Source organism: Lytechinus variegatus, chromosome 9 (genome assembly GCF_018143015.1).
Source record: "Lytechinus variegatus isolate NC3 chromosome 9, Lvar_3.0, whole genome shotgun sequence".
Classification (NCBI taxonomy): domain Eukaryota; kingdom Metazoa; phylum Echinodermata; class Echinoidea; order Temnopleuroida; family Toxopneustidae; genus Lytechinus; species Lytechinus variegatus.
In genome coordinates, this window is record NC_054748.1 from 12,761,325 (window position 1) to 12,783,248 (window position 21,924).

A 21,924-nucleotide genomic window follows, 5' to 3' on the forward strand; every position below is an offset into this window, starting at 1 on the left:
TGAAATACCCAAAATTAAACAACATATAAAAATATGTCAAATCTCTAATTCCTGTTAATGGGGTTTTCCCCCTATTTACTTGAAATAAACCTTTCATGATAATGTGTGGCCCACTATTGGCATACTGCAATTGATGCATTATCTTGCAAATTTGTAGAATTAATTGCACCGCAACATCTGCTTCAATGCTGTGTAAAATAAAAACTTTGTGAAGCAAACAAAGCAAAAATCTGCCTCTGGGGCGCATTTCAAAAAGACTTGTTATGATAACAAATGCACATGTTTAAGATCATCCAACCAAATAAAGTGATTTCAGTAGCCTAATAATTGTTATCGTAAATCTGTTATAATAAGTTTTATGACATGGGCCCCAGATATTTTCATACTGGTGATCACATAGGAGACAAAATTATATTCTAAAAAAAAAAAAAAAAATTAAATTGAAGATACCATCATGGACATATTAAATCATAGAAAATGTGAATCATTAACGCAACAGTACACCACCATCAATGTTATAAAATTGCAGATGTCACTCCATACAAATGTGATCTAAGTTAACCTAGTAGGCCTATATTCAATTTTGTTTTTATATAATTGTTTTTCTTTTGGAAAAATACATGTTTTCGTATTTTGTAGCTATTCTAAAAATTAAATCCATATTTTACTCCAAAATGCTAGGTTTCATCTCAAATTTTCACTTTTCAAAAATAAAGACAAATCTCCATTTAAAGCATCTTATCAGATCATTTCATAACAAAATTAATCTTAAGGAATACTTTTCGTCAATGCCCAACAAAATTTGTACATGATGTAGCAAATTTGTCATTGCAGATGTCACTCCATACAAATGTGATCTAAGTTAACCTAGACTAGAATCTAGGATTGACCTTGAACTCATTCCTAATAAAACACACCATTCAACCTATTCCTATAAAAACAACTCAATTTGTATAAAACATACCATTTTGGCATAGATCTCCATTGAAACCAGCCAGGCAATCACATGGGTCTCCTGAAGTAATACAAGATCCTCCATTCTGACAATTCGTCTGATCACATTGAACTATTCAGGTAAAAAAAAAATCAATTTATGCCTGTCACAAAACTAACAAATTAATTATTTTCAGAAAATAATGACTGTAAAATTTCAAATTCTTATATTATCAACCCTGTTTTGTTTTAACATCTAAGGTTGTGGTTAAGCCGGTCTAGATCTAGATAGCCAAAAATGATATCAATGTTCTCAAATTTGAGATTTCATTCATCAGCACATTACACAATTAAACATAATTATCCTTGAATAAGAAATGAATAATACTCAGCATCACTTTTTATCATGCAGGAAAAGAGCAGAGTAAAGATGATAAATGTAAAACATAAGCAAAAATTTCAACAGTTTATGCTTACCCTTAGCACAGGCACAATGTAGACCATATACATTAAAAATATATGACTAAAGAAAGAAGAACACCTCAATGATCGAAAATGGAGGTGTATCAGGTGGAACATAAAAAAGATCAATAAGCAAAGTAGGTTGAGTTTTGGAGCTAAATCATGTCACTATTTGTTAATGATCTTTTATAAAATGATATAACCTTCCACCCCTACACAATCAATGTAAATGATCTGCCAAAATCAAAACATAATTCATCTACATTACAGAGGAAATAATTGATCACATTAAGAGTGTATTGTTTATATGCAAGCAAGGACCATCTGCAAGAATCTTCAACCATGAAGGAGGCAGATGTAACCTGAAGAAGAAGTTGTAATATTTGCACCATCCGCAAAGATTTGCTTAATAAAATCCTACTGTATCATATAACTGCAACATTTGGCAAACATAGCTGTATTACACAGCATCATAAGCATTTAAGAGGAAGCAAGATACTGACCCCATTCACATACAAAACCATAATATCCATCAAATTGGCACAATATTTTTTTCTATTTTCCCCCATAGCTGGTATGTGAACAGGTAGTTTTAAAACTGTCTTATGCCGTTTTCATACTGAAGACGAAGTGGAGTTACTTGAGTTGATACACTAATACTGCGGACCGACATTATACACCCCCCTTTCAATCTGTCAAGCTCTGTAGTGGTGTATCTGCAGTCGTTTCCGTGGTTTCCAAGCAAGTTCGCGGCTTCGCGCCATATGTATGGTGCGCGAAATCTCCCCATGCGGAAATGAAGTTATGCGCAAGATAGGTGATGCCACACTTCCAGTGAGGACTAACTCTGTATGTAACCCTCTTCTCGATGTGGGCGGAGTACTCCGCTTTAAATCCAAATCCAATTTTTTTCAAAAATTTTAATATTGCCCTCCAAAGTGGAGTAACTCTTTCTGATCTCCGGAGTAACTTCCACTTCGGCTGTCAGCATGAAAGTGGCTTTATGGACATGTATCAAAATGTGAAGGGGTAAGTGTAATTTCACTGCAATCCACTGACACACATGAAGGAACAAAACTACTCCACGCGATCACTACAAATTTATCATCAAAAGGGCGATTCAATATGTGTCATACGGGACATTTTGACAATTTTTTCTCTCTTAGCTGAATGCTTGAGCAATAAAATTTTCTTTTTTTGTCAATGATAAAGTTATAGTGTGTAGTCAGGTGACAAACTTCCAAGTAGTACTTTATTATTACCACAACACAAATTAAAATTCCAAGTATGTTTGGACAGCAAGTTGAAAAATGTTGAGAAAATTACTGATTTTTCAAGCATTGAAATTCCCAAAATGATTAGTATCTGTATTGGGCAGACCTGAAAAGAAAATAAATTTGCAAGGTTTTTTATCTTTATGGAAAATAACTCTTCTTCATAACAACTACCCAATACAACATTTCAAATATGTATTTCAAAGAAGGATGAATTCAATAATTATCAGTGAAAGGAATTGTATCTCAGTTTGTTACAATTTATATCAATATTATATATTTTTCAAAATATGGAAATAAAGAGAAATACAATGATTGTAATTGCCAATTTGAAGAGCAAAATAAATAGTAAATTTGACCATGTGAAAGCTGTATGGCTTAAAGAGGACATATATACACTTACCATTAGCATTAAAGGATCCTTCTAGAGTAATACCATTAAATGATGCTAGTAGAGAGTTGGTAGACAGTGTTGGTACTGCCAGTGCATGATCATCAGCTAAGGTTTGGGTTGCAGCGGCAATTGTAAGGTCAAGGACACCAATAATACTACCTTGGCTGAATCCAACCACTTCACAACTTGGAAGGCCAATTGACAATAATGCACTTACATAGTTTGTGAACTGACAAATAAACAAAAATGAAGAAAATAAGCATCTGAGTATGTTTAAAACAAAGCAGATAGTTGCATTGTGGAATTATTTTTTATACTGTAGAAAAATTCTTTCAAATCAGAGTCAATATCATTATATTATAGATACTGAGTTACATGTATAAAGCTAGTCCTGACATCACACATTGTGAAATAATGAAAATGAAATTTGAGTATTCTAAAAATGCTGAGTCCGCAGATGTGCGTTTATCACTGCTGGGAAGCCAACAATTCATAGTCCCCATTCTGCGGTTTGACTATGTATGGTCAGTGCTAGGTTAGAGATGATGATTTATAGAGCATATTTGACACTCAATCCATTGAAAATGATAGGACAATGATAGCTGGAATTGTATTCTTCACACATGCAGCACAAAGAGCAATGCAGTAGGCATATGAAATACAAATAAGCTTAGAAGAGCATGGCTTCCATAAATTAAACAAAACATGGCTTTTCAAAAGATATCAGCCAAAATCTATTGTATAATAGATAATAGATATAATCTATTGAGGGTATTATATATATATATATATATATATATGTATATATATATATATATATATATGTATATATATATATATATATATATATATATATATATATATATATATATATATATTCACTTCACACTTTACTTTAGTGTCAACAACACTATACTTATGAACCCTACGGTAACTATATATTCTATACTTCGTTACATATTGACTTACCATTTACCTTGCATGAATAATTGATTATTTTTTAATGGACTATAATTACTTATCTCCGTTATATACTACATTGCATTGTATTTACCATTGTTATTAGTAGGCCTATATTTTGTATTTTATATATTGGTTTAGATCCTGATGAAGGGCATGTGCCCGAAAGCTTGATGAAGACGGGTATTGACCTTGCTACGGCCCTCTCCATACTACTGATCTCAAATATATATATATACAAAATACCCTCAATGGTTCAATGGTATGTATTATATCTAAAATACCCTCAATGGTATGTATTATATATAAACTATCCTCAATGGTATGTATTATATATAAGATACCCTCATTGGTTTGTATTATATCTAAAATACCCTCAATGGTATGTATTATATATAAGATACCCTCAATGGTATGTATTTTATATAAGATACCCTAAATGGTATGTATAAACTATGTTTACTTCCAGGATGTAGATACTTACAATGAAACAGTAAGAAGTATCATATTCCATGAATAAGGCTGACGATCTATTTGTTAAGTCCGCAGTAAAGGTAAGAGGAAGACCGTTTAGTCGTACTCCTGTTAGCCGAATCCTTACTGAACTTGTAGCAAGGGATGATGAGATAGCTATAGACACAGAAAGAAAGAAATTGAGATATTGTTTTAATATCTATTGTAGAGCAACATTCCTTTATATTGGTTGTCAATCATACTACATACTACACATTAACAATGGTACCTTTGAGCATAAATCTAGCAAAACAAAAATTACATAAATCACTTCTTTTAGCATTAATGGGATGGTCCGGGTTGAAAGAATTTATAGCTTAATAAATATAGCAGAATTCACTGAGCAAAATGCCAAAACTTTCGTCAAAATTGGATAACAAATAACAAAGTTATTAAATTTTAAGTTTAGCAATAATTTGTGAAAAAAGTCGTAAAAAATATTCATTAGGAGGGCTGATGATGTGACATCCCCACTTGTTCTTTTGTATTTTATTATATGAAATTAGGTTTATTCAAATTTTTTACTCCGAGAACTAGAAAAATTGGATTGACAACTGATTTAGTGCATTGAATATCTTTTGCTGCAACTTATTTCATTATAAGAGAGACATATTATTCAAATAAGTATGACATAATGAAAAAAATATGATTTTATGTAATAACATAAGAAAACGGAAAGTGGGGATGTGACATCATCAGCCCACTAATGAATATTCATGATGACTGTTTTCACAAAGTATTGCTAAACTTTAGACTTTATTATTTGTTATACGATTTTGATGAAATTTTCGGCATTTTGCTCAGTGAGTTCTACTCTATGTATTAAGATATAAATATTTTCAGCCCGGACCATCCCTTTAATCCTGGTTTTGTTTTCTGAAATCGTCATATAACTTACCTAAGTTACTAGGCATAACAAAACCAAAAAAAGTTGCCAGAAATGAATTTTCAGTTAACTTTCTCTTATGAAAAAGGAGAATCTAGCAATTTATTTTCCATTTTCCAACCTCTTATAAATTTCTGACATCATTGGCAATGAGAGTGAATAAAATTTAAAGGGAAAGTTTATAGAAAAGTTGCAATTTTTCAGAATATGAATCTTAACTTTGCATGGGAATATATGGTCCTTGGTCAACAGATTTCATTGGAGCTTGAAACATTTCTCATTTTTCTGTCTTTGCTGAGATATCTATATGAAAAGATGCTATTGTATTATTATAGGGAGATAGAGCTAGGTATTCCATAAAACAATCAATCAATTAGTTTGTGAAACCATCACTTTCTCCAATTCTTGCACCATTTCAAAAACGTCTAATGCAATAATTTAAAAACATCTATTCATATGAACTAGAAATCAGAAACAAATCATTTTAAAAAGATCCTCTCTCCCTCTATATATATATACATACATACACACATACATACATAAACACATACATACGTACTTACACACATACATACATAAACCGTATGAGTAAAAAACAAAAAACTTCACAAATCCCCATTTTAAGGAAAAAATATGTCATAAACACATAATCATTATATATGGCCTGAAAGAGAATCTTCTGCCAAATAATTTGATACAATACATATGTATATATATATATATATATATATATATATATATATAATATATATATATATATATAGAGAGAGAGAGAGAGAGAGAGAGAGAGAGAGATATACACACACAATGCATCCCACAAAAACAAAACCGAGATTTATCAATGATTTATCATAACATTATCATGAATACAATAGACAAATGACCTACCATTGTACAGCTTAGAATCTCCTCTACTACCTGGAATATTACTTGGTTTATTTTTCATGAGTAAGCAAAACAATTTGAAGAGGGGATACCAAAAAGTCACTTGGCTGGCTATATTTGGGTTTCAAAAAGGAAACCACATTTTTAATATCTGCTCTTTAATTTGATATCTCAATTACACAAAATGGTCAAGAAATAACAAAAGTTCTGGTTATTTGAAATAATGCTTGAATTTGAATAATTTCATCAAATAGAGAGGTTTTACTGGCTAGGAATTAAGACTCACTCGACACTCCGTTTTGTGGACGATTAGCCATGCATTAAGTCTTTTGTTAACCATGCGATAGCTTCTGAGGGAAACCGGTGAAAACATGTTTATTGAATGAAATTATGGAAATACAAGCATTGTTTCGAAGGAACAGAACTTTTCTACTTCTTGACCATTTTCTGTGATTAAGGTATCAAATAGAAGAACAGATATTGAACTTTTTAGGCATGTGAATTTCTTTTTGAAATTCAGATACCCCCTGCCAAATGAGTTTTTGGTATCCTTTCTTCAAATTGTTTTTGCTCACTCATGCATGAATGAGAAATAATCTAAGTAATTTCAGACTCTAAGCTTTAAAATGGTAGGTCATTTGTCTATTGTATTTATGAATAATTTAAGATAAATCATCGCTAAATCTCGGTTTTGTATTCTGTGGGATGCACTGTATATATATCCATACATATATCTAGCATCTAAAACAAAATGAAAATGAGAAATATCAGTGATTTACCATAAGATTATAAAAAATACTATAGAAAAATTACCATGACTGTAAAGCTTAGAGCCTCCACCTTCATTTGGTATAACTCAGATTTGTCATTTATGCATGAGCAAGCTCAAACTATTAACGAGACAGATCTCGTTTATATCTTCATCACTTTCTGTGATAGAGGAATGTGATTTTCTATTTGAAATTCACATACTACCACAAAAAGTGACTTTTTGGTGTCATTTATTCAAATTACAATTGCTCACTCTTGCAGATTTGGTTAATCATCTCAAATATACCATACAAGAGATGAGACTCCAAGTTTTACAATGATTTCTATGACTTATGTTTATGATTAAGTTATGATTAATCACAGCAAATTCATGGTTTCATTTTTTGTGGTACACATTACTATTATACTCAAATCAAATCAAACTCTGTAATCAAATCTAGAGTTTTTCTATTGGGCTTACTCCCAGTCGACCAATATCTACTTTGTTACAATTAAAGTCTTCATGATTTTCAATCCAAATCAATGCATCTTGGCAAAGTCTTTGATTACTCCAGTCATTATTATTCTAATGATATATTAGCATGGTATTATATAAAGACTTACCAGTGCAAGAATCTGTATTTGTCAATGTAAAACCCATATTGCATACACATGTGTAGGAGCCAGCAAGATTAACACATCTCCCATTGGTACACAGACTAGAATCAACACACTCGTCAACATCTGGGGAAAGTCAATATAGGTTATGACACTAAAACTTATTATGATAATAGTATTTGAACATGTACAGTAAAGTAACAATCATCATCAGATTTTATGAACACTCAGAGTATTCATTGTACAGTTATCTTTTCCTTCTTTCTTTTAAGGGTATTTTTCAGAAATAATTTTGTCATATAAAACAACATTAATGCATATAATCATGAAAACATAAAATCTTTTCCAAGAATACTCTCTGTTTGTGTCTAATTTAATACATTGAATATGACAAATGTATAAATTTTGTATATCTTTGTTTATGTTATTACTAAAACATTAAAGGGGGAAATCATAGCGTCTTATCTATTCAGGATTAAAAGACAGGGCATGATTTCTCATGTACCAAAGCTGTCATTCTCAAAAAAGAAAAGGTAATATCACAATGTCCACTTCTGCATACAAGAAATTTGCTAGCATTTAGTTGACTTGGAAAAAGCTATATAACCCTTGCAAAATATAAATGTTAATCAAGCAGAAATAAATAAACCTTTACCTGTTTGACACGTAATTCCAGTAAATGCAGTAGGACAGGAACTGTCCTAGCTGTTTAATGGATCATTAGCAGTATCTCTGATCAGAATATAGGGGGGGGGGTGTTTAATGGATCATTTATAGCATCTCTGACCAGTGTTAAATGGATCATTAGCAGTACCTCTGATCAGTGTAAAATGGATCATTAGCAGTACCTCTGATCAGAATATAAATTACTTAGTATATCATTGATCATCTTGTTAGTGATTTTCAATGACAATTTGTAGTGATTTGATCAGATGCATAGATATCAGTGGCTTACAACCAAGCAATTTTTAATGAAATGTTACCCTGACTTAAGAAAACATTAAATACATGACACAAACATTTTGAGTACATAAATGTAAGAAATCATAATCAACATGAAATGTGACATAGGCTGTTTGTAGGCCTATTTCATGTAATCAATCTAAAAAGTGGAATGAATTGCATTAAAAGTAATGAACATCAATCATGTTAAAACATCTCATCACAGAGAAAAATCTAAATATGCAGTTGGTAAGAATAGGAATCCTTTTTTTCAATTTTGAATCAGATATTCACTTTTGAAAAAAAAATTGCTTTACAATGTAATCATCATCATTACTTAATTCATCAAATTTAATTAAACTCTTAATTAATTAAAAAAAATCAAATTCATCAATTTCATTGATATGGAGTTTCTTTGATCTTGACCAAGTGATATTTTGTTCTTACTCACCTAGTTCTCAACACAAGATCATCTTGCAAATTACAAAAACTGAAGACAAATGACTGTAATAAACATTTTCACAGATAAATAATAACTGAAACCAGAGTTAAAATACACAATTACATACCATTGCATGTACTGCCATTAAACATAAAACCACTGTCACAGCTACATGTATAGGATCCATTGTTATTAGTACAGCTTCCATTTACACAAGGATTATTTCCGGCACACTCATCAATATCTAGAACCAAAACATGAAAATACCAATAACCATTTAATTTCCTTTTAATTCCCCCAATATTTCTTGTCACTACAGTCAGTAAGTCAACATTGAAATCTGTTTTAAGTAGCATTGAACTGGGGAGGGGGTAGATTCAACTAAATATATGGTTTATTAAAAAGACATGTCTTGCTTTAAATAATGAATTGCACATGTTTTTAAAATGTATCAACTAAATATATGGTTTATTAAAAAGACATGTCTTGCATTAAATAATGAATTGCACATGTTTTTAAAATACACCAATTTCAATATCTACTGTACAAAATACATTTACAATTAAATCATTCTTATAAAAAAATTGCATAGAAAATTTGATAAATACAATCCTGAATATAATCATTGGATTTATTTAATCATATAAATCAATGGAAAAGTTCATGTTTGTTCTTGAAAAAATACTTCAAGCAGTTAAAAGAAAATTTGGGAAAACAAAGTTCTGTTTTAGACTAAACTTGTAATTTAATGATTTCCTAAGATCAATTAATTTCACTGGTTGCATGCCATAGTAATGTCATAGTTAATAAGAATTAATGTTTAAGGGAGAATTTGATAACTTGACTAGCTTCTTTATTCAATACAATAATAGAAACACTATTTCTAGAAAGAGAAAAGTATAAACAATTATCTCTGACTGGGATATCATAGCAAACATCAGAGGCCACCATGGTTACCCCGTCATTATTGTAAACTACCATGACAGCCTTCATTTTGATTCAAAGCTGAGCACTGTTACCATGGTAATCGTCATTATGGAAAATATATAATTTACAGCTGTGAGTCTTGTGAAATGGACAGAGACATAGTTTTGAGGGAATTTGATTACTTCTTTGATTTCAGATACTGTCAGTTAAATAAATTTTTATTGCCTTCTAATTTATTTTACGCCTTTACATATAAAGTAGGCATCATGAGTCGCACACAAAAACCTACCTCTAAGCTTAAGGATGATGCGTCATAAAAAAGTTACATTCATTTTAACACAGTAAATTATGTTATACAATTAATGCACATTTATGAGTGTGTTATGACGATGCAGCACACTCGAGGGTATTTACAATTATGTGAAAGCAAGAGGCGCTTGCGCCGAGTGCTTTTGCATAATATTGTGAATGCCCGAGAGTTGCTCGCATCGTCACTAACATCACGAATCTTAAAATGTGCATTAATTGTTTTATAAAACGGGTCGGCAAAAAGAATTTTTCATGGAAATCTTGTTCAAATCCCTCCAACTGGTGTACGATCGCACAGACGAAGAGATCAGAAGACTATCAATTATGACATCACAGGCGTATCTACTATGCGCGCCTAAGTAAGCGCATCAAAATCCTAGCCAGCCTCTTTTACTGAACGCGTATCAGTTTTTACGTGCTATTGGAACTAATGCTGCACAAAAATTGCATAGTGCTGCACAAAAAATGCACAGTGCTGCACGAAAAATGCACAACTGGAAGGTTGCGCATAATTAAAGCATGAACACGTGACTTGAAAACGCACTCACCATTGGCTACATCCTTGAACCCGTTTTATAAAAAACTTTAATAATTAATAATGATGAATTTCACATACATACCATTGCATGTACTGGCATCAAGGCTCAACTCGAAACCACTGTTACAGCTGCATGTATAGGATCCATTGTTATTACTACATGTCCCATTTACACATGGATTATTTACTGCACATTCATCAATGTCTAGAAGAGAGAAACATGGAATATGTTTGTTATCGCATGCATATTATCACATTCTTGAGAAATCAATCAGCAAAAATATTTGTTGAACAAATACGTTTCAGTAAAATAATGCTTGTCCTGTAAAGAACAACTACATGAAAATTTCAATGACTTCCTGCCATAACAATACATGAAGAAAACAAAGGCCCAATTCTGAACAAAATGAAGTACCAAAAAAAAAGGATCCAGTGAAAGTTTTATTATTCATCATTGTTTCAAAGAAACAGAACTTGATTATTGCACTTTCTTTTATCGACAAGTCAATGAAGTTTGAAATGAACATTGAAAATGGAGAAGGACTCTAAGCCTTATACAATAATAAGTCATTCACATAGTAGTTTGTGGTTAAAACAGTATACAAATGATGTACAGATGAGAGTGCATCAGTAGGTTCTGTAAGGCAAGTATGGAAATGTTTAACCCACAAGGTGCAGTCAAGTGTGTTAAGACTTGTTTCCATAGTTACCGCATGCTCCATAGTCCTACTGATGCACAAACAAATCTAGCAAAAAAATAATTTTTACAACCATTCATAAGTAAGAACAGATGCATTACCCATATCTGGTAAATATTCCATGCATTAGTAATTACCAGCGCATGACAAATTCATTGGATGCATGAAAATTCTGATGATGACCTTGGGACTCCTTCAACATATATACCAAACTAGATAATATGCTAGCATATGCAAGTACTATACTTAAAATGTTAGCTTAAGATACAGCTTTGCATTGGCTAATGTAGGCAGCATACTAGTCAACCTCAGATCTCCAGTAGCTGTGTGAGTGTGTGTATGCCAAGGCCACACTGGGACCACAGCTGGCTGCCTGGGACTGCATTGTCTAGCTTGTTAAGACTGTGCACCAATCCCCCAGGGCAGTAGATTGTATAGACTCCTCAAAAAGTAGGACAATGATAACGCTGGCATTTAACAAGCAAAAATATAAATTCATGATTAAATAATTTGAAGGCCTACTTACAGATGTTTTTGCACCCTTTACTTGATTACAGTAGACCTAGATCTACTTCAAATTTTTTTGTAAACAAACGCAACATTAACACGAGCGATGAGATCACAACTGACCTTTATGCACGATAGGTAGTTACCAATGGATATTGTTTTGATTATTGGTATCTTTCACGATAGGTTGTTTACAATGGATATTGTTTTGATTTTCGGTATCGTTCATGGAGGTGCCGTGGCCAAGTGGTCTAAGGCGCCAGGCTATACATAAAAATTCTGGGGTTCGATACGCGGCACCAACACCTGCGTGGAAAGTATTTAATATGCAATGCTCTTATATCCTGCTTTCAAATAAATGAAAATGCTATAGGCATTATTGGTAACTAGGTGAGCACTTGTTTAAAAAAAAACAGTAGAAATTTGTCCATAGCTCTCAACCAATCAGAGTGCAGAAAAATCCTCATCCATTTTATGATAATCTATGATAAAAAAATTAATAATTCTGTTATATTTCTTTGGGATCACTTTGTATACATACCAATGCATGTGCTGGCATCAACGCTTAGCTCAAAACCATTGTCACAGCTACATGTATAGGATCCATCATTATTATTACATGTACCATTTCCACAAGGATTAGTTCCAGTACACTCATCAATATCTAAAACAAGAAAAATAATTTATATTTGTTATTGCACATAAATCTTTACACACTACAAACAAACAAGCATATCCACCACAAGCCTTTGCTTCATGGTCTTATGCTTTCTTAGGTAAACATAACTTTTTAACTGATTTTGTATGAATTTATGTTTACAAAAATGTAGAATTTGTGAAATAGGAAAAAGGTATAACTTCCTCTTCATTGGAGCTGAATCAGAGAAAAGAAGCTTACTTAGTCTTTCCAATAATAGATGAGTTTCATTGAATTTCTTTAATAAAAAAATGACTTAAACTTAGTAAAATACATGTATATATTGTATGCAAACATATTTCTTTCAGCTGAATTACCCAAATGGTTCTTTATAGTTTACTACATAAGGAATTTAGAATAAACGTATAAAATTAAAGATGTTTTTACATATTCAACAAGACTAGTTTATCTTAATGGAATGATACACATCCAACCTGATTGAATTCTTTTTTCTGTTTATGTATTATTTATTTGTGATGTGACCAGCAACACCCAAACAAATAATACAATGCCAGGGAAGTTTTTTTTGTAAATAGCTTAAAGGAGATATCCCCATAAATGCTAAACATAAATTGATGAAGCATGAAAGTTGTTTTTACCATCACCATTTGGAAATCATGAGCATAGCACCGAGTATTGTCATTTAAAAAATAAGAAATCTCTGTAAAGATGTGCTAGTGTATAGTGCAAGCATTTTCAAATTCAATAAATTGACACAATCTTGCTCCTTTGCCGCACTTCCTGGCAACTATTACGCAATGCAATTTCATTGTGACGTAACAAGAGCTTCATGCGCACAATCATTTATTAACCAATGATAATCTTGTGGGCAGGGCAATATATTCTTTTCATCCAATATGGAAAATATTGGATGGTTTACATAGGCATAGAGTTTTAATATTCTGTCTCTTTAAAACATCCTCGCAAGATGTCAAAAAATCTGTGCGTCTCTAAGACCCTACATCTAAATAATAAAAATAATAGTAATAACAAAAATGTAAATCCATATCTTATTGTTCAAAATAGACATGAAATGAAATACTCTGAAAATAGTAATAGTGTAGTTTTTACATTTGTAACGATTCTCAATGTGATTTACAATTATACATTTTACACTTTTTATTAAATTGAACAGAGGAAATTACTTGTAATTACAAATAACAAAATTTACATATGGTTAAAATACAAGGAATGTATTGTTGGTTTGGGGGTGTCATTGGCTTTTTTAAGTTTCAGAAGTTATACATTTGTTATCGTATTTTGAGAATGAGTGGATTATATTTCCCATAGATTTTCTGAACTTTGGGGGTAATTACAGAATATTTAATTAAGAATTGATCTGCACAAAAATTTAATGTCACACATTAATGATAAATGTGATAAACATAGATAATTATGAATAAAAAATGATTTTTTTTTGTGGAATGCACCACTAAACATACCATTGCATGTACTGCCATTGAACATAAAACCAGTGTGACAGCTACATGTATAGGATCCATCATTATTAATACATGTACCATTTACACAAGGATTAGATCCAGTACACTCATCGATATCTAGAACAAAAACATAACAAGAAGAATAACCAAGTTAAAATTAACACATTTTTACAAATTAAAAATCAACTCTTTGAAATATTATTTTCTTCCTAACATGAAAACTCAATTATTAAGAATGACCATGTATCCTTAGAGACCTAAAGTTATTCATTCTTAAAATAATGTTTACATGATCATACCAAATCATATATTTTCACTGGTTTCCAGCCATGAGAATATCATATTTAACAACAAATACCCTAACATTTTATGCATGGCTCATCTTCAATAGAAAAGTGAGTAAAAACATCATTTTTTCAATTATTTCAAAAACACAGAGTTCTATGACAAAGATATTTTATTTTGATTGAGTTACATGTATGTTAAGTGTTAGTGAGCAGATACCATGCAGTGATCTTTCTACAAATTATTTTTACTCATCAGACATGAAATAGATCAGTAACATTAAAAACAGGGTACTGACGAGTGGATACCATGCATGACCACGGGGTTTCGAAAAGCACCCCAAACACAAGCATTTTCCATGTTCTGAAAATGCACCCCTTAACAAGTATTGGCGTGTGAAACCCTACCCACAAGAAGTATTGGAAACAAAATGGTACCCTCGACAAGTATTCCCTATTAGTTGACTCCCTAAACAAGTACAGTGATATCTTAATTGATATGTCACGGATGTGATCATGGACGTCGGCTTTACCTTTACTTTCAATTGGGTTTAGTACCACTGTACACACCTTGCTCAAATCAGACCCTTCATAGTGCTAAGGCAAAAAGTACATCCTATATAAAGTATTTTAGTGTTTTCATACCCTCACAAAATGGACCGAAACACAGTTGTCCTAGTAAAATATATACTCATTTTTCATTATTTTAGGATTTTTGACACCCTTATTTTGTTACATACATAACATGCCCTATCTTGAAAAAGAGACCTTCTTTTGGTCATGCATGGTATCTACTCGACTATGGAAGTGCACCCCCCCCCCCCGAGGGGGAATGATCTTAAGTCTAAGAATGTTATCTCTGAAGGCATCATAACATTAAATACTCCATTTGCATCTATCCCTAAAATTTGGTAGCCATTGACGCAACATGTGACAAGTTATGTACTACAAGACAGTCATGAGGGTAAACTTTCACAGATGACCTCAAATCATATGACCTCTAACAGCACTACAACCTGAATATATTTTCAATGCATATATATGCAAATAACTCTTCCTTTAATAGTTCATTATTTCTTTGTAAATGTATATACATACCATTGCATGTACTGCCATTGAACATAAAACCAGTGTCACAGCTACATGTATAGGATCCATCATTATTAATACATGTACCATTTACACAAGGATTAGATCCAGAGCACTCATCAATATCTAGAAAAAAATAATCACAAGAATAACCAAATGAAAACCTGCTTTATACATTCACACTCCAAAAATTTGATGCCTTAAATATAAACAATTGCATCCTTGTTCTTCATTCTTATATTCCAGTCATGCAAAATAGGAACTAGGAAAAACAAGGTCTGTTTCTTTCAAATAATGCTTGCAGTTTAATGATTTAGTTTATTACACTATTTGCCTTTAATAGCCAAAACATATTCAGGAATTCAGTAAAATGTTTCACATTCAATAATCTAATTAAAGCATTATCTTAAAGAGATTGGATTCTATCATTCCCAATTCATATTACCTGAATGAAGTTTCATCTTAAGAAGTAGACACTGGAATTTAGAGTTATTTGTCTCTTTGAAATTCAGAATCTATCAATGAAATTACCTTTTAGTGTTACTTTCTTTAAATTGTAGCTCACTTAAATATTGTGCACTGCAATCCACATACTCTAAATGACATTTGGCATTACCTTTTCTTCATTCTAGTATTGTATGAGTAATAAAGAAACAAAAAATGGAGTACACACTCTTAAATGTGTTGTATATTACATGTACATCAATTTTGTGGTAATTATTCATAAGCTTTCAGATTTTTTCATTGACATATTAAATACATATACATACCATTGCATGTACTGCCATTGAACATAAAACCAGTGTCACAGCTACATGTATAGGATCCATCATTATTATTACATGTACCATTTACACAAGGATTAGATCCAGAGCACTCATCAATATCTAGAACAAAAATAACCAATTGAAAAAAATATGTTTTGTTATAAAATATCTGAGCAGCTGAATATTTCACATCCATTTTTCCCAGTTGACCTGAGATGGTCAGATTGATTTTGGAATGCATTTATTTAAATCGCTTTTCCTCATTTACCAAGTCCTTGTTCAGAACTCTATGCAAATCATCTAAAAAAAACCCCAAGGTGGTTCACGAACGAGTCTCACCTGATATCATGATCAATAAAATATGTAATATGATCTTTTTATCTTATACACATGTGGTATAAACACAATTGATGAAAAAATAAAGAAATCAGAGTAAGTTGAACAGAAACTTTAATTTTTGGAACAGACATGACCTCATATCAATTGACCTTCTGACCCCTATATGACCTTTGACCCCATCACCCTGTGTGTATTTGAGTTTTTGAGTTTTGTTTACGAGTTTCAATCAGATATGATTATTTACATCTGGGACCGACCTTTCACGTCACCATCCGAAAGACGTGACCAGGGCTCGAACCTCTGCATCAATTTCTAACTTCCCCACATAGCTTTGACTACAGGCACATGCCACAACGCCCTCACCTACATGGTGGTATTACCCAAGGCTCATATGTACATGTACCAAGTAAGAACTTAAAATGGGAGCAAGTAGAACAAAAACATTTTCAAATAGACTAACAGACCAACAGAAAATGTGACTAGGTCTCTACCAAACTTTGTTCAGTGAGACAAAAACATATTCCTTGCAAACTCCTCAAAAGCACATAAAGTGGACACAATATGACTTGGATAAAAATTAAGGGACTCTAATTTTTATAATTATGTGTCATGCGTTATTTAAACCATTAACCATAATGAAAAGAAATGATTCTTTGGTTCCTTTTCTGTGAAATGTGTGGATATACATACCATTGCATGTACTGCCATTGAACATAAAACCAGAGTCACAGCTACATGTATAGGATCCATCATTATTATTACATGTACCATTTACACAAGGATTAGATCCAGTACACTCGTCGATATCTAGAAAAAAAAACATAACAAGAATAACTAATAATAACTTAGTAATAAGAGCTAAACATGTTAACATGTCTTAGCATGTTTTAAAAGGAAAATTCTAATTGTTAAAATATTAAAGTGAAAATCCTTGTTTCGTATGATAGCTGAATTACATAAAAGATCTAAAGTACATGTTAGAATATCAAAGACAGTTTCTTTCCAAAAAACAAACAGAAATGCTTCTATTTTAAAGATTCCTTAATAAGCTGATATAAGAAATAATAGTAAATAAATATCCATAAATTTGGTATCTAAGCGAAGCAAGTGTGATTTTATTCTGTTAATCACACATTAATCTTCTAATGTCCCCAAATACATTGCAGCATCTTTTTGGAACCTGAAAACCAGTAAAAATAACTGGTTTGACACAAGGCATTAAATCTTCAAGTCACAGTTCCTAAGAAAATGATATACATGGCTCAAAGAATTGTCAATGTTATAATGGTTTATTTGGTGAGTGCATACATCCTATATTTTTGCTCTTTTGGGGGCAGCGTTTTTTGTTTTCATGAGGGTAAATATGAACTCCACCACATCTATGTTATCTACTAATTATTACAACCAGAGGGACACATTAATTTACTCGGATTGTCTGACAAAGTAAAATCATGGTTATCATAAAAACCACAGAGTGGTGAGTAAAACCAATAGGAACCCAGTAAAAATGTATTTGTTGAATAAAATAATGTAATCATTATTTCACAGAAATAACCTCCATTATTCTGATTGGGGTATCATATCCAAGAGCAGATGTTCATATGTTTGAGAAGTTTGTTTTTCTATTTGACATAATAAATTGTTGGCCACAATTCTTACTCATGTAGTAGGTATCAATACACTGTAAGCTAGGGTAAGAAGGAACTCTCACCTTTACATCAATCACCTATGTGGTACACACTGTTACTTACAGCAGTAAGTAAAAATACTTAACATTTATATATTACCATTTATGTGGATATAATCCATGGCATGGCTTTATAATAATAATGATATAGGATTTGTATAGCACACGTATCCACCTTGCTAGGTGCTCAAGGCACTCCTATATTACCCAGGCTAAGCTAAAAAAAAACATGGCTGGGATTCAATCCTATAACCCTCTGATTAAAAAACAATAGTCAGAACCACTAAAGCATGATGTTTCAAAATTATTATTGATTCTCTAATTTTATTTTATTTGTTATTTTTATTTATTTTTAAAAATCTATTTCTAATATATATATATATATATGCATACATACCATTACATGTACTGGCATCAACGCTTAACTCATAACCATTATCACAGCTACATGTATAGGATCCATCATTATTATTACATGTACCATTTACACAAGGATTAGATCCAGTACACTCGTCGATATCTAGAAAAAAAAACATAACAAGAATAACTAATAATAACTTAGTAATAAGAGCTAAACATGTTAACATGTCTTAGCATGTTTTAAAAGGAAAATTCTAATTGTTAAAATATTAAAGTGAAAATCCTTGTTTCGTATGATAGCTGAATTACATAAAAGATCTAAAGTACATGTTAGAATATCAAAGACAGTTTCTTTCCAAAAAACAAACGGAAATGCTTCTATTTTAAAGATTCCTTAATAAGCTGATATAAGAAATAATAGTAAATAAATATCCATAAATTTGGTATCTAAGCGAAGCAAGTGTGATTTTATTCTGTTAATCACACATTAATCTTCTAATGTCCCCAAATACATTGCAGCATCTTTTTGGAACCTGAAAACCAGTAAAAATAACTGGTTTGACACAAGGCATTAAATCTTCAAGTCACAGTTCCTAAGAAAATGATATACATGGCTCAAAGAATTGTCAATGTTATAATGGTTTATTTGGTGAGTGCATACATCCTATATTTTTGCTCTTTTGGGGGCAGCGTTTTTTTGTTTTCATGAGGGTAAATATGAACTCCACCACATCTATGTTATCTACTAATTATTACAACCAGAGGGACACATTAATTTACTCGGATTGTCTGACAAAGTAAAATCATGGTTATCATAAAAACCACAGAGTGGTGAGTAAAACCAATAGGAACCCAGTAGAAATGTATTTGTTGAATAAAATAATGTAATCATTATTTCACAGAAATAACCTCCATTATTCTGATTGGGGTATCATATCCAAGAGCAGATGTTCATATGTTTGAGAAGTTTGTTTTTCTATTTGACATAATAAATTGTTGGCCACAATTCTTACTCATGTAGTAGGTATCAATACACTGTAAGCTAGGGTAAGAAGGAACTCTCACCTTTACATCAATCACCTATGTGGTACACACTGTTACTTACAGCAGTAAGTAAAAATACTTAACATTTATATATTACCATTTATGTGGATATAATCCATGGCATGGCTTTATAATAATAATGATATAGGATTTGTATAGCACACGTATCCACCTTGCTAGGTGCTCAAGGCACTCCTATATTACCCAGGCTAAGCTAAAAAAAAACATGGCTGGGATTCAATCCTATAACCCTCTGATTAAAAAACAATAGTCAGAACCACTAAAGCATGATGTTTCAAAATTATTATTGATTCTCTAATTTTATTTTATTTGTTATTTTTATTTATTTTTAAAAATCTATTTCTAATATATATATATATATATGCATACATACCATTACATGTACTGGCATCAACGCTTAACTCATAACCATTATCACAGCTACATGTATAGGATCCATCATTATTATTACATGTACCATTTACACAAGGATTAGATCCAGTACACTCGTCGATATCTAGAAAAAAAAACATAACAAGAATAACTAATAATAACTTAGTAATAAGAGCTAAACATGTTAACATGTCTTAGCATGTTTTAAAAGGAAAATTCTAATTGTTAAAATATTAAAGTGAAAATCCTTGTTTCGTATGATAGCTGAATTACATAAAAGATCTAAAGTACATGTTAGAATATCAAAGACAGTTTCTTTCCAAAAAACAAACGGAAATGCTTCTATTTTAAAGATTCCTTAATAAGCTGATATAAGAAATAATAGTAAATAAATATCCATAAATTTGGTATCTAAGCGAAGCAAGTGTGATTTTATTCTGTTAATCACACATTAATCTTCTAATGTCCCCAAATACATTGCAGCATCTTTTTGGAACCTGAAAACCAGTAAAAATAACTGGTTTGACACAAGGCATTAAATCTTCAAGTCACAGTTCCTAAGAAAATGATATACATGGCTCAAAGAATTGTCAATGTTATAATGGTTTATTTGGTGAGTGCATACATCCTATATTTTTGCTCTTTTGGGGGCAGCGTTTTTTGTTTTCATGAGGGTAAATATGAACTCCACCACATCTATGTTATCTACTAATTATTACAACCAGAGGGACACATTAATTTACTCGGATTGTCTGACAAAGTAAAATCATGGTTATCATAAAAACCACAGAGTGGTGAGTAAAACCAATAGGAACCCAGTAGAAATGTATTTGTTGAATAAAATAATGTAATCATTATTTCACAGAAATAACCTCCATTATTCTGATTGGGGTATCATATCCAAGAGCAGATGTTCATATGTTTGAGAAGTTTGTTTTTCTATTTGACATAATAAATTGTTGGCCACAATTCTTACTCATGTAGTAGGTATCAATACACTGTAAGCTAGGGTAAGAAGGAACTCTCACCTTTACATCAATCACCTATGTGGTACACACTGTTACTTACAGCAGTAAGTAAAAATACTTAACATTTATATATTACCATTTATGTGGATATAATCCATGGCATGGCTTTATAATAATAATGATATAGGATTTGTATAGCACACGTATCCACCTTGCTAGGTGCTCAAGGCACTCCTATATTACCCAGGCTAAGCTAAAAAAAAACATGGCTGGGATTCAATCCTATAACCCTCTGATTAAAAAACAATAGTCAGAACCACTAAAGCATGATGTTTCAAAATTATTATTGATTCTCTAATTTTATTTTATTTGTTATTTTTATTTATTTTTAAAAATCTATTTCTAATATATATATATATATATGCATACATACCATTACATGTACTGGCATCAACGCTTAACTCATAACCATTATCACAGCTACATGTATAGGATCCATCATTATTATTACATGTACCATTTACACAAGGATTAGATCCAGTACACTCGTCGATATCTAGAAAAAAAAACATAACAAGAATAACTAATAATAACTTAGTAATAAGAGCTAAACATGTTAACATGTCTTAGCATGTTTTAAAAGGAAAATTCTAATTGTTAAAATATTAAAGTGAAAATCCTTGTTTCGTATGATAGCTGAATTACATAAAAGATCTAAAGTACATGTTAGAATATCAAAGACAGTTTCTTTCCAAAAAACAAACGGAAATGCTTCTATTTTAAAGATTCCTTAATAAGCTGATATAAGAAATAATA

At 31.5% G+C, this 21,924-nt stretch overlaps 1 protein-coding gene across 1 annotated transcript in view; it reads right to left on the minus strand.

Moving 5' to 3' along the window:
• LOC121421812 (fibrillin-1-like) overlaps window positions 1-21,924 on the minus strand; it is an 85,991-nt gene that overhangs the window by 5,632 nt on the left and 58,435 nt on the right. Inside the window, exons 33-47 of the mRNA XM_041616612.1 lie at window positions 21,542-21,664; window positions 20,142-20,264; window positions 18,741-18,863; window positions 17,347-17,463; window positions 16,321-16,437; window positions 15,560-15,676; window positions 14,178-14,294; window positions 12,580-12,702; window positions 10,916-11,038; window positions 9,182-9,303; window positions 8,331-8,376; window positions 7,682-7,801; window positions 4,508-4,653; window positions 3,073-3,292; window positions 965-1,066 (exon numbers count right to left, since the gene is read on the minus strand). Of these exons, the coding sequence (XP_041472546.1) occupies window positions 965-1,066; window positions 3,073-3,292; window positions 4,508-4,653; window positions 7,682-7,801; window positions 8,331-8,376; window positions 9,182-9,303; window positions 10,916-11,038; window positions 12,580-12,702; window positions 14,178-14,294; window positions 15,560-15,676; window positions 16,321-16,437; window positions 17,347-17,463; window positions 18,741-18,863; window positions 20,142-20,264; window positions 21,542-21,664 (1,839 nt within the window). The remainder of the gene's footprint in view (window positions 1-964; window positions 1,067-3,072; window positions 3,293-4,507; window positions 4,654-7,681; window positions 7,802-8,330; window positions 8,377-9,181; window positions 9,304-10,915; window positions 11,039-12,579; window positions 12,703-14,177; window positions 14,295-15,559; window positions 15,677-16,320; window positions 16,438-17,346; window positions 17,464-18,740; window positions 18,864-20,141; window positions 20,265-21,541; window positions 21,665-21,924) is intronic.